At 32.1% G+C, this 17939-nt stretch overlaps 2 protein-coding genes across 2 annotated transcripts; one reads left to right on the top strand and one right to left on the bottom strand.

Annotated features, from left to right (window-relative positions):
- Window positions 1-712: 712 nt before the first annotated feature.
- On the bottom strand, window positions 713-2530 carry LOC11421015 (UDP-glucose flavonoid 3-O-glucosyltransferase 7). The gene has a single exon (XM_003621297.4). The coding sequence runs from the start codon at window positions 2443-2445 to the stop codon at window positions 964-966; it is 1482 nt and encodes a 493-aa protein (XP_003621345.1). The 5' UTR covers window positions 2446-2530; the 3' UTR covers window positions 713-963.
- Window positions 2531-13591: 11061 nt separating this feature from the next.
- Window positions 13592-16513, top strand: LOC11419449 (isoliquiritigenin 2'-O-methyltransferase). Its single transcript, XM_003621295.3, has 4 exons — window positions 13592-14076; window positions 15239-15552; window positions 15991-16055; window positions 16176-16513. The coding sequence occupies exons 1-4, from the start codon at window positions 13625-13627 to the stop codon at window positions 16470-16472; spliced, it is 1128 nt and encodes a 375-aa protein (XP_003621343.1). The 5' UTR covers window positions 13592-13624; the 3' UTR covers window positions 16473-16513.
- The last annotated feature ends 1426 nt before the right edge of the window (window positions 16514-17939 follow it).

The raw sequence follows: 17939 nt of genomic DNA, 5'->3' as shown, positions 1-17939 counted from the left end.
TGACACACCATTTAAAATATCTCACATCACCAATTCTAAGCTACGTGATTTTAAATTGGGAGACCAATTCCGTTGATAAGTGAAAATATGGAGACCAACACCGTAATTAAACAAACTTTATATTTATAAATTCTCACATTTACAATGAGGGAATAAATGTGTTGATAGAGTTACCAATGTAGGTGTCTTCGTAGATGCCTTAATGTGGTTGAATATCCTTACTTATTGCATAAGAAACTTCTTTTATATATATTTTTGACTTGCTTAAATATTGTTTATGTTAAAATTTTTTGGTGGGTTTGGTTTATGTCTTGCACCCTTGTTTTCGTTTTCATTACAAATAATATTGGTTTATGTCTTCCACCCTTGTTTTCATTTTCATTACAAATAATATTTTTCGTGGTGTTGTTAGTGGTTTAAAATTGTGTCAATATGGTTGTGATTTCAATGTACCATATTGGAGCAATAACACTTCTAATTTTGCTTGAAAACATTATATATTAATATAGTACAAGCCGTTGATGTGCAATATATTGACGTACCATTGTAAACTTTAAACCATTTTGTTCAATTTATATATTTAATTATTATTTTTAGACGATATTAGGTACAATTGTTATTTCCTTCAAAAAAAAAAAGGTTACAATTGTTATTGATAAAACAAAAACATTCATGTGATATATGATTGAATAAGTTGCATATTTAGACATGATTTGCAAATCACTGCTTCAAAGAATTATTGTTTCCCAAAGAAGATACATTTATTACTGCTTGGTGTGTCATACAACTCAATTATGTTGAATTATCACCATGAAAGTAGCTATGTTGTTACTACTTTGATTTGAGCGGCAAATATTGCAGAATTAAAATCCTGAAAACAGCAAAACCTCTTCATGTCATTATCCACTAGAAATTCATCGACCAAAACCATGACATTCACATTTCTGATTAATTTTCCTTTAATTAATCAAGTGGCTTGCAGTCTCTCAACTTTTTAAGTTCGTCGATCAAAGTTAACAAATTATGATGTGAGGAACCACCTTCTTGAATAGCTCGTTTAGCCTTCTCTCCAAGCTCTCGAGCACGTAGTCTCATACCTTCAGCCTCATCACTACTGTCCATCAATCTCCTCATTGCCTTCTCTATGTCATCTCTGCTCACCAACTTCTTTCTCTCCCCAATACCATGTGCACGCCATTCTGTTGCACCTACTTCCACTCCAATTCCTCGGACTTGTGTTATTAGTTTCTCATTGAACAATTGATCTCCATGACCCGGCCACGTTATCATTGGAACTCCTGCACCAACAGCCTCAACAAATGAGTTCCCCCCACAATGTGTCATAAATCCCCCTACCGCAGGGTGGCTCAATATCTGAACCTGTGGGGCCCAACCCCTAACGATCAAACCCTTCTTTCCAATGTTTCTCTCCTCAAATCCCTTCGGCAACCACTTTTCTTTCTCTTCTTCGTTCTCATCTTCTTTTCCTTTCTTCTCAAGAACAACCCATATGAATGGGTGACCCGATGCTTCTATTGCGTATGCAATCTCATATAGTTGTTTATCAGAGAAATAGTTTAAGCTTCCAAAACATATGTACAACACTGAGTTAACTTGTTGTGAGTTGAGCCAACGCAGGCACTCATGCTCACTCTCAGCACCCTCGTTTCCCCCACCTGATTTCTCTAGAGTGGTTCTCCAAATAGAAGATGGACCAAGATGCCAAGCCTTGTGACCTACGGTTTTCTCATAGTGTTGAATACACTCTTCTCCATCAAGTTCAATGAAGTTGTTGACGATAAAGCCATTACTTTTGAACACTGTGTCAAGCATCAGTCCTATGAATTTACTGAGAACCTTTGGTGGTTTACTGCACATGGTGATAGGAAGAGGAAAGTTTGGAACGATATAGGAACTTGAATCCGAATCAGAATCCGTAAAAAGTAAATTATTTGTTCTAAGGGATTCCATGAGCAAGACTGGAAAAACGGACAAAACATTGTATGTGAAATTAGGGATTTGAAGCTTCTGGGCCAAGTCATTAACCCATGGGTATGCAGAGTCGGAGATGATACAATCTGGTGGATCGTTTTTAATGAAATCCTCAATGGGTCGATGGAGGAGCATTGCGCCATTGTTGATCTTCCAAGTGGTGACGAGGTCGGTGGTGGAGGATATAGATTCAATGCCTTCAGGGAGGTCCATTTGTTGAAAGGGAAAGTCGACGGTGTGAAGGCGGAGGAAGAAGGGAGCGGCATAAGAAAGAGATTTTGTAAGAAATTTGGCATTGGAGGGAGTGGTGATGATTGTGACATGTTGGCCATGGGATGCAAACATAGCTGCTATATCAGAAAGAGGGATCATATGGCTAGATGCAAGATAAGGAATGAAGTGAATTTTCAGTGGTCGTTCTACTTCAACACCTACCATTGCTGAAGTATTCATCACTATTCACGTTACTATCTTGTTTCTATCTCTCTCTTTTGAAGTTCAACTTAGTTTTGTGATATATAGTTCAACATTGTTTCATTATATATTATTATTATTGTAACTACCTTTCTATCTTAGCGAGACCCACGAGGCACAATGCACATAACTTTTCTGCGAGACTTTATGAGGGCAATTATTGAGGGACTTCCTTCTTGCTCCTTCTTACAAGTGTTTATCGGTGAAACTCGGTGAGACCTACGTTACCCTCTCATGATATCAACTAATAAAATGTAATATACATAGGTAACATTAAATGTCAAATAAATGAGTAGATTTTTTCTAAAAATAAAAGAGTTAATCTTAATTTTTTTTTTTTGAAGGACGGTTAATCTTAATCATAAGATAACTTTTAAAATTTTTAATTTTTTTTGAAACAACAAATGATTTAATTTTTTTTTCTATATTAAGGTGTTCAATCTTAATTAATTTACACTACAAGACTTATAAAAAATAAAATTTTACATCAAATTTCTTTCATCTGGATGTCCTTAAATTCATCATTTACTTTCATAAAATTTCTTCCATTCCAGAACCCCGAACGTGAGAACAAAAACATCTCCTTCTTTCAAATGTATTCTTCTTTATTCTTCCATATTGATCAAATTTTGTTTCTTTTTCATTCTTCTTTCCATTTTGATTGTTCAATTTTGTCGTTCCAAATTGCCGCAATTTCCAATTATCGTGAAAATTGTCGTTGTTTCTAGAACCGCGTCAGACATCGTGACTTATTATTTTTTTATTTAAGTAGCCAACCTAATAAAATATGTTAACACGCATAGACCTGTCTCACTATCAACAAAAGCTTTTAAGTCCAAATAAAAGAACAAAAGCCTCATCACATAACCATTTCAGCAGCAACCAAAAAAATGCTAGCAAACTCCCACAACATCACAGCGGCAACACCTGCTAGCAGCCCTCAAAGTACAACGGATGATTTACTCAATTGTTATAATTAAGTACCTCACAACCAAGAAAAATCAAATCAAAAAGAAAAATCAAGTCATCATACCTGATGTTGTACTGAAAATAACGGCAATTTTCACGATATTTGAAATCACGACGATTATCACGAAAATTGAAAAATGCGGCAGTTGGGAACAACAAAATTGAACAATCAAAATGGGAGGAATAAATTTTATGAATATAACTGATAAATTTAAGGACATTCAGATGAAAGAAATTTGATGTGAAATTTTAATTGTTCAGCCAGTCTTGTAGTGTAAATTAATTAAGATTGAACACCTAAATATAATTAAGGCAATATTACATTATGGGTCATTTATCTTATTTATTTGCAACACTTTGATCCATTGTCTTTATTTTTTCCCGTTTAGGTCATTTATCTCTCTTAAAAGCACATACACATCTTTTTCGTATTTATTTTATTAAAAAATACATAATTTTATTTTTAAAAATATATTTTTTATTAAAACTGAAAAAAAATCCAAAAATATGATGAAGATGTTCATCATCTTCCTCTTCTTCCTTTGAATCTACATCATCTTCTTTAAATAAATAAAAAAATTGGCTTATTAGAACGTTTAGTCCCCTAAATAATTTCATGTTTTCATTTTGGTCCCATAATTAATAAAAATGGCGTTTTAGTCCTTCACTTTTTCCTCCATTTGCCAAATAAATCCTTTCTGTCAAATAATTAACACTTCCGTTAGTGAGCCCACGTGGCAAAGAAAACCCAGAAAATAGGATTCTTTCATTGTGTTCTTCATCATATATAGAATTCATGAGAAAAAATCCAGAAAAAAAAAAAAAATCATCAAACAAAACACTTTCCTACCCTTTCCAATTTCCTATCTCTCTCTGTCGGAATGTCCTTCTCTTTCTCTTTCAGAACCTTCAAAACTTGAATCAATTTTCGTGGGCATTGAAAGATTGAGATTGTTTCAATTCAGATCTGCTGAAGCATTGGATTTGGGTTGCATTCGATTCAGATCTGTGAATTAAACCCAGCAACCTTGATTTGGGTTGCTAAAGCATTGGATGAACAAGCTGCTTCTCCAACGGTCAAACAGGATCGGGGTTGATTGTTCAAAACTATTATGGATCTGTGTTATTTGCTGAAATGAAATGTGAGGATATTGAAGTTCCCCCATTAGTAATGGATGCTGCTTGCTGTGATGGTGCTTGCTGTGAGGATATTGAAATGAAATGTTATGGGACTACGATAGTGCTTGCTGCGAGTTGAACAACAACAACTCAAGAACCTAATCATAGATCATGGATGCTGAAACAGTAGTTAGGTGTGTGTATGGTGCTGCAAAACCTGTTGCAATTGATGAGTTAATCACACACTGCATAAAAATTAATTATTGCAAGGTTAGATAATACTGTTAATGAAATTTTCTACACTCATTTTTTACATTCATTATTGCAACCCCTCAATTTTCTACATTCATTTTTTCTATTAATGAAATTCCTTTGCCGACAAAAAAAAGATGTTGTTGTTGTTGATTAATTGATTTGTTGATGTTGTAATTGTTCTAAGAATTGTTGATAGTGAACATTAATATATGAATTTTGGAGATTAGATCATGTGTTGTTGTTGATAATTGTTATTTCTGAATTTTTCTTATGAATGTTGATGAATGGGAGTTGAAGATGATGAAGATTAGTAAGATAGAAGATGAAGGAAGAAAGAAAGAAAAAAAATTAGGTGTTGTTGGTACACCGTAAGTTACAACAGACACGCATAATTCAATGATGATCTTTTTAGCAAACAGATCAAACGGTTAAAATTTAAAAAATTAATGAAGTCTATGGTGGACAACTCTTAAGATTGATCCACCATAGACATCTGAAGTTAAACTTAACAGTTAGGGATTTATTTGGCAAACAGAGTAAAAGGTGAGGGACTAAAACGCCATTTTTATTAATTGTAGGACCAAAATGAAAACACGAAATTATTTAGAGGACCAAACGATCTAATAAGCCAAAAAAATTCTAATAAAATATATCTCCAAATATCGTGAATTAATGTTATATTCACCTCAAATCTTATTTTTAACAAAAAAAAATCAAAACTTTAATTTCATAAATGTTGCAAGGCAGATGGTGGAGGCTTAATCACTGGCGGAAAGATTAGGCTTTACGAAAGTTAAGATTGTTCTGGAAACAACAAAATTGATGTGCAAAGTTGCTATCAATTTTGGGGTTATTTTTATGTCGGGCTTGAATATTGAGTTAGAAAATAATAATAATAATAACATCAGCGTGACAATTTATATAACTAATTTTTTTTGTGATGAAACTAAATCTCTTTCTCTATAGGGGTTTGATTTTTGTGTTTAAAAGAAGATTTGAGGTGAATATAACATTATTTCATGATATTTGGAGATATATTTGTGTAGAAATTTTTTTGATTCAATGAAGATGATGAAGATTCAAAAGAAGAAGATGAAGATGATGAACATCTTCATCATATTTCTGGATTTGTTTCATTTTTAATAAAAAGATATTTTAAAAAATAAAATTATGTATTTTTTTAATAAAAAAATGAGAAAAAGGATGTATATGTGCTTTTGTAAGAGATAAAAGACCTAAGCGGAAAAAAATAAAGATAAAGGACCCAAGTGTAACAAATAAATAAGATAAAAGATCTTTAATGTAATCATGTCTATAATTAAATAAATTAAACGTTACCTTATGATTATAATTGATTCTTTTTTTTAGAAAAAAATTGACTCATTTATGACATTTAATGTTGCCAATGTATATTATATTTTGATTGGTTGATATCATAAGAGGGTAAAATACCCTCTAAATAAGAGAGGGTAATCTAGAAAAAAAAACGGTGAAACTCCCTCAGTTCTAAATTTTAAGCACTTTGAGAAAATTTTGTCTTTTTACATAACAACTCTGATTTGAGAACCGAGTAATCACTTAAATTGGACAAGAATCAGTCCAAAAATGCCCCACTATGATATCAAAAAATATCCTCACAAGGCATTAACGATCAAGAAGGAGCCATCAGTGTTCACTTTTGATACATGGAGGTGGGCGGTTTCTATATGACCGTTTCAATTAGTAGTTCTGCATGCTACATCTCAAAGGAACACAACAAAGAGCTAGCAATAAAACACGTGTGAATAGTACAAAGCAAAACATATCACTAACCTGCATGCTACCCACGCAGGGCCGTATCTGAGGCAGGGCGAAGAGGGCGACCGTCCTAGGTTCCAAAAAATAAGTACAGAATTTGGGCCCCAAAATTTCTTTTTAGGGGTCTAATAGGCACTAAAAAATTGTTTAGTTTTTTTTGTATCAGGTTTGATGTTTATATATATTTATTTGTTAGAACCCAAATTGCAGGTTCGTCCTAGACCACAAAATCTCAGAAACGGCCCTGTACCCACGCGCGATAGACGAAACCCACAAGACTTGCTATGAGTTGTAAGTACGTTGAGGGTAATTAATGAAAGAGGTAGGGACGTTCACATACTGTGTATTCAGACCACTCATACTCGTCCTCACGAACTTAACTTAGTTGGTAGCGAACTTAACTTAGTTGGTAGATCAATACATAATTTATGCAAGGTTTAAGGTTTAAACCCCACTTACCACAAAAAAAAAAAAAAAAAAAAGACCACATGTGCTCCCAATTTCCACTTGCTCTTTCTTCTTAACATATGTTTATTAGCGGTAATTTTGGTTAGATTACTTTTATCTTTATAAATTATTTTCAAATTAATCTTCGACTCTATTGATATTTTAAATTGATCTTTATTTTGGTCAAAAGTTTTTCAATTAGATTTCTGTTTTATGTTTTTGTCATATAACGTTCGACCTAATTAAAAAACTTTGGTCGTTTATCTTGCGAGTATTATTTTGATTCAATCCCAACTGCTTGCGGATGTTGTTCGTATTAATTTACGTGTTGCTGTGGCTACTTTTTTGATTTAAAGTTTCATCATTAACGGTTTGGTTTCTTTTGTTGTCTGTCTGCCCTTTAGTATGAATTTAACAAGGATAAATTTAAATAATACTCCCTCCGATCCTATTTATAAGAGAAATTTGACTTTTTAGATACATTGAATAATGTATGTACCTAGTCAAGAACCTAAACCAAATACATAAATTATTTAATGTATCTAAAAAGTAAATTGTCTCTTGTAAATAAGACCGGAAGAAGTATTATTTTATCATGTTTGTGTAGTTTTAATTGAGTTCAAAATGAGATGACCATCATATTGACGGATTTCATGTAATTTACGTGCTTTTTGATTATGACGAGAATGAATTTGTTGATCTAAAAATTATGTTTTTAATTTAAAGGTTCGCTACGAAAGTAAGAACATTGAAATATCGTTTACGCGTCGAAAGAAGAGGAACGATATTAGACTTAGAAAATTCAGGTTATTAATTAAATAAGTGGCGAAAACACTTTTTCTAATAGATTAAGAATTTATTGAATTTTAAATGAGAATTTTAGATGTGTAGTTAAGCACTACGAAAGCAGACAATTACACACTAGAATAACGGTTTGTGAAAGCAAAACGATATCTCTAATTTAATAATTTTTTATAAATCAAATTTTGTTCTCGTCATAAATAAATAGAACAATTATGTGAGTGACTTAGGTTGACGGAAATCATATTTTTGGCCTCTCGTTATTATTATTGGATTAAAATTTGTTATTTTATTTTCACACGCGAAACAAATATTTTTCTAAACTAGCCTTAGATAAATAAAGAAGGCTTAATTTTTTTTAACAGGTAAAATGAAATATATATTAACAACGTAGTCGCTTCTTCAGCACAAGGGATAATGTAGAAAAAAACTGTTTTTGATTTCTGTTATCATTATTAAGGAAATGTTTTCTCCAAGGAATTATTAAGAAAATGTCAATTTATTTATTAAACTTTTGATAATTACTTTTTCTCAATTCATATTTACTATTTGTGGAAACCATAAATGTGTTCTTATAGAAAATGTTAGCATGAATTTTATTTCCCTTAAAAAAAAAGCATGAATTTTATATGATACTTTTTTTTTTTTTTTTTTTTTTATATAAGCAAGGAGAAAGAACAGGCATTATACAGACATCATCGACATCCCAACTAGATTGGCATCCCGAGATATCTCCATCCTGTGTTGCTAAACTCCACAAAATTTTATTAAAAAAAGGGAAAAAAATACAAAAGTAGGGGGACTAGACAAAAACCCTCAAAAGTAAACAAATAAAAAGAAACAGAAAAAACACCAAAACAACCGAAAACAGATTATGGAAATCTATAGTTAGGTAAACCGCATCTGTCCCTAAAGAAATCAGTCTTCATCTCATCAGGAAGGGTGTCTAGCCATATCTCACCAACCATGGAGTGACCGAAATTAGCTAATTTGTCTGCACAACAGTTACCTTCACGGAAAATGTGAGAAGAAATAACCTGAATTCCAAGAATGCGAGCATTATGCCATTTGTTACGTAACATAATAGGCACCAAAAGATGGTTTGAAAAAATCATAAGAGCACTTGTGGAGTCGCTCTCAATCCAAATGTTCCTCCACCCTTTCCGGGCAGCAAACTCAATGGCTAGAATAATACCAAGAACCTCCGCATAATAAACAGACTGTAAGCCAACGTTGCAAGAAAAAGCACTAAGGAACATGCCTAGGTGGTCACGAAACAGCCCCCCACATGCCGCAAATCCACCAATCATCGAACCATCCGTTTTGACCTTCAACCACGGAGCGGTGGGGGCCTTCCACAAAACCATAATAATATCCTTGACTCTACGACAATGAGGGGAAAGCGCCAAAGAATTAAGGAAAGCGAGATCAGACTGTAAACACTTACCCTTAGAGATATTACCAGACATTGCAATCAAGGAATGAATACGGACTTTGGCTGAATGCAAAGTTGGCGTCACTGTTGTAAACCGCAATGAATTCCTAACCCACCAAATAGTGTGCAACCTGTGCAAGATTGATGCCAAAAAAATGTCTGACACTTGGGAATGAGCACCTAACCGGCCTACAAGAGATGAGCGAGTCTACTGTAGAGCAATCAATAACTCGATTGAGCTTAACACCTATCCAGTCCCAAAGCTGCTTGGAAAATTGGCATCTAAGAAAAAGGTGCTAAAAAGGTGCTCAGAAGTTTCATCAATTTTCAAGCATAAATTACAAATCGACACAACAATGCAGCCACGACTTCTAAGATTATCATCCGTGGGCATCTTACCATGATGAAGCCTCCAATAAATACAAGAGTGAGAAGGTGGAATAGAAGAACTCCATATGAGAACCGCCCAAGGCAGCAAAGGGGCCCTCGGACGGAGAAAAGAAAAAGCATGCCTCAAATTTAACTTTCCATCTGAAGTGTGAGGCCACACTAACGCATCAGCAAGCGGCCCTTTAGGCAACACTATAGCATCTAAACGGTCTTTTATTTCATAATATCGATTTTATATGTCAACTACAAACTAGAGGCTTGCAAAAGTTTTTTTTTTTTGGTCAATTAGACTAGTAACTAGTAGTCACACATTTTAAATATAGAGAAGTGAGATGTCCGAAATTCAAACTCCAATCTTTAAATATAATATGCAATATTCCTAATAACTAAGCTAAATTATCACTTGCTAAAGCTTATTAGTAAACCAAAGATAGAGAATTGCTAAAGCACGTCTTTTACTAGTAGTTGCACACAAAGATAAATAATGCCGACTGCCTTCAAAATTCTACCATTTCCATATAAAATTCTTACGGTCATTCATAGACTCAAGTAATACTAATCTACCCCTATGATAAATAATGCCACCAGCACTTGAAATTAAGTTTGAATAATTTTTGTTTTTTTGAGGGATTAAGTTTGAATAACTTGAAATTCTTACGGTCTTCCATAGAGTCAAAAAATAGAAATAAAAATGATCAAATCACTATATCTACAACCAATCCGCGCTATAAACGTCAGCTTTTATTATTATTTCATTTGATTTGATGCCTACTTTTAGTTTTTGAAAGATTATTTGATGCTCACTTTATTATTTTTATTTCGTTTAGTCACAATGAAATAAAATATAATCAGCAGGCACTTGATTCAAACCATTATGATTTTGAACTCCCTGTTTACAGCATCTGTAAGATTTAAAAGTTATAGCATAACTTTCACGATTGAATTCAATGACCATATATAAATATAGAAAAATGCTAACCATTGCTCTTGGGACATTGAATAAAAGAACAAAAATAGAAATTTTGTGTTGAAAAATGATAAAAAGTAGTCAAGTCAACTTGTAAAAAGTTAATAAATTGTTGTTTCCAATGTAAAGCTACTAATTTTGGCTACCTTAACCATTGTCCTGAGAGCAATGGTTAGCAAGACCCATAAATATATAACACTCGTTCAGAAAAACCAGTGTTTTCTAGCAACTCATATAAACATTTGGTAAAACTCGGGGCGTTCGTGGGTGGGTTTGGGCTGGGTTTGACCAAACCCAAGACCCGAACCATATAGGATACTCAGGTTTGGGTGTAGTAAAACGTCCACCCTTTATATTAATGGATGGGTTTAAACAAATCCACTAGTTTCCGGTTTGGTTTGGGTTGGGTTATGGGCTACCCAAATTATTATTATTTTTTTTTTTGCTAATATTAAATGACTAAATAACGCGTGCTCGTATTTTTTTCTCAAAAAAATTACTTAACTTTTTTATTTTCTTAAAAAAAATGGTGTAACTTATTTCACTACATTTTAGCGTTATAAAATAATAAGTTATAATATTAAATAACAAATTTCATCACAAAATACTTGCAACAAACTAAAGTTGAATGACGTAAAATTGCTTTAACATAAAAAAAACTAAAAAGTGCAACATCATAATTTGTAACTATAACACGTTTTGATTTTCAATATAGAGGATGTGTTGTGTCAATTTTAGAAATTAGACTTTGATTTTCAATATAGAGGATTTGTTGTGTCAATTTTTGAAATTAGACTTGATTTATAACCATTATTTTTAAAGAAAGATTATAACCAAAACGTTTGTTATTCTCCTTCCTCCCTATGAAAATGAAAATGAAAATAAAAATATGAAAATTATTCGATAAGTGGGTTTATTGGGTCTGGGTCTGGTTTTACCCCAAACCCGATATTTTTTATGGGTTTATCATTTTTTAAAACCATATCCACCCAATCATCCATTTTTTTAAAACATTTTAGGTTTTTTGGATGGGTTTAATTTGACGATTTTTTTGGGTTGACCCAACCCATGAACACCCCTAGGTAAAAGTCCCTCACTAGTTTTTATGAAGCTGTCTTTTAGCAAGTTATAACTAAAAAGTGAATAAATACACCTTGAAGTGTGTGTTGCTAAAATATACATTCTTAAAAATTAGTGGATGTCTTCTAGCAAATTCACACACACAATAGCAGAAATAGAGGGGTAAATTAGGTCTTCTTTGCTTTATGATAGAATTTTAACTTGACATAATCTCCTTTTAAGGGGGATTATAGTTAATTATGGTGTATTTCTTGTGTTTTAGTATAATGTGTCTGTAGAGTTGTCTTGTCACATTTTTTTTAGATGTGCTTTTCTTATGTTAGATCTATTGATCTTGTATCAAATGCTTATGTGTTTGGGATGAAAGTATGTTTTACCTTAAGATTTAGTGAGTCTTCTTAGTATTCTATTAGATTTATGTGGGAGAAAGATATGTTAAGTTTCTTATGAGTCTGACAAATTTTTGTGTGATCCTTGTGAAGATCCCAAAATGTTTACATTTTATAGGACAGGAGATGCACATTCTTCAGTTGATGGATATGGTCAAATTCACCTCTTGGATGTGGTTTTTAGGAAAACATTATGAACACATGTAGGGATGGAAATTGGACCCAGACCCGATGGGTACCCGCAATGGGTAGGGTAAAACCCTGCTTTCATGGGTCCGGGTATTACCAACAAATTTAAAAGGGTAAGGATACATGTAAGGATACTATACTATCCAGCCCAGCAACCTGCATACACATATTTATATAATATTGTAAATAATTTAATAAAATAACTTAAAAAGCTTTCAAACAGTAAGAAACTTAAAACAAAATTAGCACTTAAGTAGGAAAAAAATGCACAAGATCTTCAATGTGATAAAAAAAAATCACCAACTAAATATAATAATTTGAAGGAACTGATATTTTTTTTTTTTGTATTACTATGTAAATAATAAATATGGGGAAATGTAATATACTTATATATGGGTCGGCCTGATAGGATTTTTTATATGCCTAAGCCTAAGCTATTTAAATTAATAGGTTTTTTAAAAAGCTCATGCTTAACCTATTTATTAAATGAGTTAGATCAGACCAGGTTTTCAGTAGGCCAGACCGTAGGCGCTTGGCGAGTAGCCTAACCTATTCTCATCTCTAGGTTGGATAGTTCAACTAATATTAAATTAAAAAAAAAAAAAAAAAGAGTTTGAGTTTTCAAGTTCAAACTTGAACGAAGAGGTAAATATTGATCTGACATATTAACTAATAATATTTGTTATTACAGAATTTTTTATGATTATTAGAATGATTATAAAGCTATTTGAACATCTCCAATGATAATATCTAAATGAACTTTATATAAGGATATGAACTTGTTCCTTATTTTCTCTCTCCATTGAAGGAACTTGACTTGACAAGTGGCCGTAGCATAAAAATCATAGAAGTAGTTTAAATAAGATATAATATTATCATTAATGTTTAATTTGATTGCATATAATAACGTATCCTATTACTACAAGGAACATTATTTATTTTATGATTGTAGCAAAACATGTATGAGTTGTATGACGTTAGGTTGTAGGGGAGTTAGGATCCTCTCTATTTAGGATGTTCTCCATTTCTTTTATTTGAAGAGATAAAATCACAATAAAATTTGAAAATAATTAATAATTATATGACATATTTAATGATAGAATCCACCATTGTTATGTATCTCTTTTCTCCTTGTAGGGATAGTAGTTTATAAAATTTATTAGTAGTCTATAAAACCCGTTAAACTAGATAGTGACATATTGACAAGAAATTGATTATGTTGTGCTAAGTCTGGCTATAAATACAGAACTTGAGGAAGCAAACTTTCCCTCACCAGTACCACTCCACCATTACAAACCCAATAAGCTAAATAAAGCAAACATGGGTTCCTATTTCAATGAGAAAGAAAACCATGCAGTCAAAACTGTCACCCTACAAATAGATGATAGTGATACCCTCTTAGCCATGATTCTAGGTGCCAATATGGTGTTTCCTGCAGTTTTTAAAGCTGCAATTGAACTCAACTTGTTTGATATCATTGATAAGGAAACATCACATGAAAACAGTGATGGATTTGTGTCATCTTTCGAAATTGCTTCAAAGTTACCAATAACTCAATACTCCGACTTACCAAATAGGCTGGACCGTATGCTACGCTTGCTTGCTAGCCACGGTCTTCTGTCTAGTTCCACTCGGACCAATGATGATGGTAGCATGGTCAGAGTTTATGGTATTACACCTTCTGGTAAATACTTTGTTCACCATGAAAACGAGGATAATCGCATGGACTCATTCACATCATACTTGAATCACCCAGCTTTCTTGGGGGTGTGGTAAGTGTTTCTAATACTGTATAAACCCTAATTCATCTAAAAAAATAACAGATATGCGGAACTATAACTTCTTTATGGTGACATAAATAGGCACAAATGAGTGAACTGCATAAGCAAAGATCCTGTCTCATTTTTCTTGATATATTTTAAATGGGGTATTAGTCACTTTAGTTCCTAAATGGAAAAAGAGTAGTCACTTTAGGCCCTGAATGCAGAGAAATTGCAAAATAGTCCTTGAATGTAGACTCGGTTAGTCAATATCAGAAACTAAAGTGACTAATGGAACTACACTCAGGGACTAAATTGACTAACAGAGCTGCATTTAGGGACTAAATTGACTAACAGAGTGTACATTCATGGACTACTTTGCAATTTATCTGCGTTTAGGTACTAAAATGACGATTTCTTTTCTATTCAAGGACTAAAGTGACTAATGTCCCTATTATAAATCCACAATTTTCCAGATATATTCACAGTTGATGTGTGTGATCCGTCACTAGCTTATTGGACCAAACAAAAAGATCAAATAGTATACTAGATGTTTAGCTTTGACACTTGCATCAAATAGTATACAATTCCATATATGATGTGAAGTTGAGGAATTTGTGAATAATTCAAATTATAATATAGGCCAAACTTATATAAAATTGTATTCAAATCAAAACTAGTTGACATTCCGTCAATGCACTTTTATTTTGACCAGTAATATGTATACGTCGACGGTGTAAAAGTTTTTATCGTATTTTAAATTAAGCAAATTTTACAATGAAAAATACGCTAACTATTGTAAATTGCAAACAAAATTTTACTTTATTTTTCATTGTTATGCATTATAAATAATAGTTAGCGTAATTAAGCTTAGAAACTTGAATTTTCAAGGTTAAGCAAATTTTGTCAAAATAAAAGTTCATTGTACAATATCATATAAAGTTCAATGAAAATAAGTTTACTGACAAAAAATATAATAACATATTTATATAAAAATAATTTATAGTAAAAATCTACGGAGGACTATGGCCTCTGTTGGTCCCCCTTCTAACTCCATCCATATTAATATTTTACTTTTTATATAAGTTAGGGTTTACGATGTTAAAAGCCTTATAGATATGTTACAAATGCTTAATTGAAATAACAAATATTTTATTTTATTTTGTAATATTAGGTCGAATTTGAAGGAAGCAATTATAGAGCCAGAGATAAACGTATTCGAGAAAGTTCATGGAATACCTATCTATGAATACTTTGAGAAAGATCAACAAATAAACAACTTATTTAACAAAGCAATGACTCAAACATGTGCAATTCACATGAAAATAATCCTTGAAATATACAAAGGATATGAAGGAATATCAACACTGGTTGATGTAGGAGGTGGAAATGGACAATGTCTCAAAATGATTATATCCAAATATCCATCAATAAAGGCAATCAATTTTGATCTCCCACAAGTGATTGAACATGCACCACCCTCTCCAGGTAAATGCTTGATCGCATCTGAAAGTTTATATTTAGTTGCCACTTTCCCAAGATAATTTATTGGCTAAAGGGCAATTTTCACCTCTTAAGTTTTAAAAGTTGCGATTTTGACCCCCTATAAAAAAAATGACAAAAGTGACCCCTCATGTATAGGAAAATATGCTCTTTTGACCCCCTAACATAAGGGAAATATGATCTTTTGATCCCTTATGTTCTCAAAAACTTGCGATTATGACCACTTTTTTGGGACATGTGGCGTCTCCTCAGGAATTTTGGGACGAAAGGGGCCAAAATTGTAATTTTTTAATAGGGGGTCAAAATCGCAACATTTTAAAACTCAGGGGGTCGAAAAGTGCAGTTTAACCTATTTTTTATTTTTTTTGTATTGAAAGACTTCCCATGGTTATGAAATATTGAAAAATTGTAAAATTTTATCAGGGATCGAACATGTTGGAGGAAATATGTTTGAATGTGTGCCACAAGGAGATGCTATAATGCTTAAGGTTGGTATATATATATATATATATATAAACATTTATATTATCTAATTGATTATAAATTATGAATTCTTGCTAATATTTTCTATTCTAATTTTGTTGTACACATGGCTTATATTGTTGTAGCTTGTGTGCCATAATTGGTCGGATGAAAAATGCTTAGAAACTTTAATCAATTGTCACAAAGCTTTGCCTTCAAATGGTAAGGTCATTATTGTGGATTTCATATCTCCAGAAGATCTAGAATCAACAAATGCATCTAAGATGATTTCAATTGTTGATAACATGATGTTTATCACAGCTGGTGGTAAGGAAAGAACTTCAAAAGAATTTGAGATTTTGGGTAAACAATCTGGATTTTCTAAAGTCAAAGTTGTTTGTCGTGCTTTCTCCATCCTCGGAGTGATGGAACTTTATAAATAACTTAGTGAAATATCAATTGAAATATGGAGTATAAATGTGGAGAGTGATCTTTACATATGAATTCCTAAAAATAAAAAATCTTTACATATGAATTGTCTCACATGTAATAAATTTAGTCATGCACGTACTTTAAATTGTGAAGATTCCAAGTTGCTTGTACTTTATTTTTTTGTTATATGTACCAAGACCATAAGTGAATGTCCATATATAAGCTATTGGGTTATTTGGTTATACTATTAGCTCATATCATATCATTGGATTTCTTTTATAAATAGAGTTCACATGTAATATAAATGTCCACTAAAGAGAATAATATAAGGGTTAATAGTGCTTTACCCCTCTGTAATATAGGTCATTTTCGATTTTCCACCCTGTAAAATTTTTGGTTTAGTTTTCGTCCTTGTAATTTGAAGATTTTTTGGTTTTAGAACTTCATGGAAAATTTCGCCCCTTGTAATTTGAGAAAATTTCGGTTTATGCCCCAAAAATTTGAGCAAATTTTTGTTTACCCCCCTGTTAATTTGAGTGAATTTCGGTTTAGCCCCCTGACATATCGTCGATTTTGTACTGTCAAAATTCATGAAGGTCCAAAACCAAAAATCTTCAAATTACAAGGACGAAAACCAAACAAAAAATTTTACAGGGTGGAAAACCGAAAATGACCTATATTACAGAGGGGTAAAGCACTATTAACCCATAATATAATTGTCTTTCTCCTCTCTCTACCTCTTTCGTTCTCAACTTCTTCTTATATTTGTTCTTATTCAAAGAGTTTCATAACACGTTATAAGCATAAAGATTTTACCAATTGAGTATGTATGATTCTCAATCTATTTTAACATGTATATAAGTTTTACTTTTTAATCGATGATTATTGACTACACACATTTAAAATTCCATCAATTAAAATCAGTGCCTTATAGATATATTACTCTGCAAATCATATTCAATTTGTGTTAATTGATTTCCCTATAAATTACTCAAGAATTCAACATTGATACAACCTTAATTAATTATATTATAAAGATCTATATTATATAGTAACAGAAGAACTAAAAAAATAAAAGAAAGTCTCAATTTTATTCTCTATGAATTCGAGAAGAATTCAAAGGTCTAAATTTTGCTTTCTATGAATATGAATTCATGAAGAATTTAAAAGTCTCATTTTTTTGTTTAAATATGTTGGATAGTTCTAGAAGAACTTAAAAAACTAATTTTTATTCTCCATGAATTCTTGAATAATTCTATAGTGATGCATCCCTGAAGAAATGATAAGGAATTAATTTGATTATATACAGTTCCTAAAGAACTCAATTTTTATTCTTCATGAAATTTTTAAGAATTCAATAATGATGCATTGATAGACGAAATTGACAAGTGCACAAAATCGTAACAAGTAATAAAGTAGTAATTTTATCGTCTCCATATGAATTGTCGTTCAACTTAGCAATTAGAAAAACCTATTTT

This window comes from Medicago truncatula, chromosome 7 (genome assembly GCF_003473485.1).
Source record: "Medicago truncatula cultivar Jemalong A17 chromosome 7, MtrunA17r5.0-ANR, whole genome shotgun sequence".
NCBI classification, from domain to species: Eukaryota; Viridiplantae; Streptophyta; class Magnoliopsida; order Fabales; family Fabaceae; genus Medicago; species Medicago truncatula.
The sequence above is the reverse complement of the archived record's forward strand: the minus strand, read 5'-3'. Positions and strand labels throughout refer to the sequence as shown.

Bases quoted from the DNA above. Each gene is read 5' to 3' on its own strand.
- LOC11419449 (XM_003621295.3), top strand. From the start codon at position 13,625: ATGGGTTCCTATTTCAATGAGAAAGAAAACCATGCAGTCAAAACTGTC. The intron at 14,077-15,238 runs GTAAGTGTTTCT...TTGTAATATTAG, and splicing joins CCAGCTTTCTTGGGGGTGTG to GTCGAATTTGAAGGAAGCAA. The intron at 15,553-15,990 runs GTAAATGCTTGA...AAATTTTATCAG, and splicing joins ACATGCACCACCCTCTCCAG to GGATCGAACATGTTGGAGGA.
- LOC11421015 (XM_003621297.4), bottom strand. From the start codon at position 2,445: ATGAATACTTCAGCAATGGTAGGTGTTGAAGTAGAACGACCACTGAAA.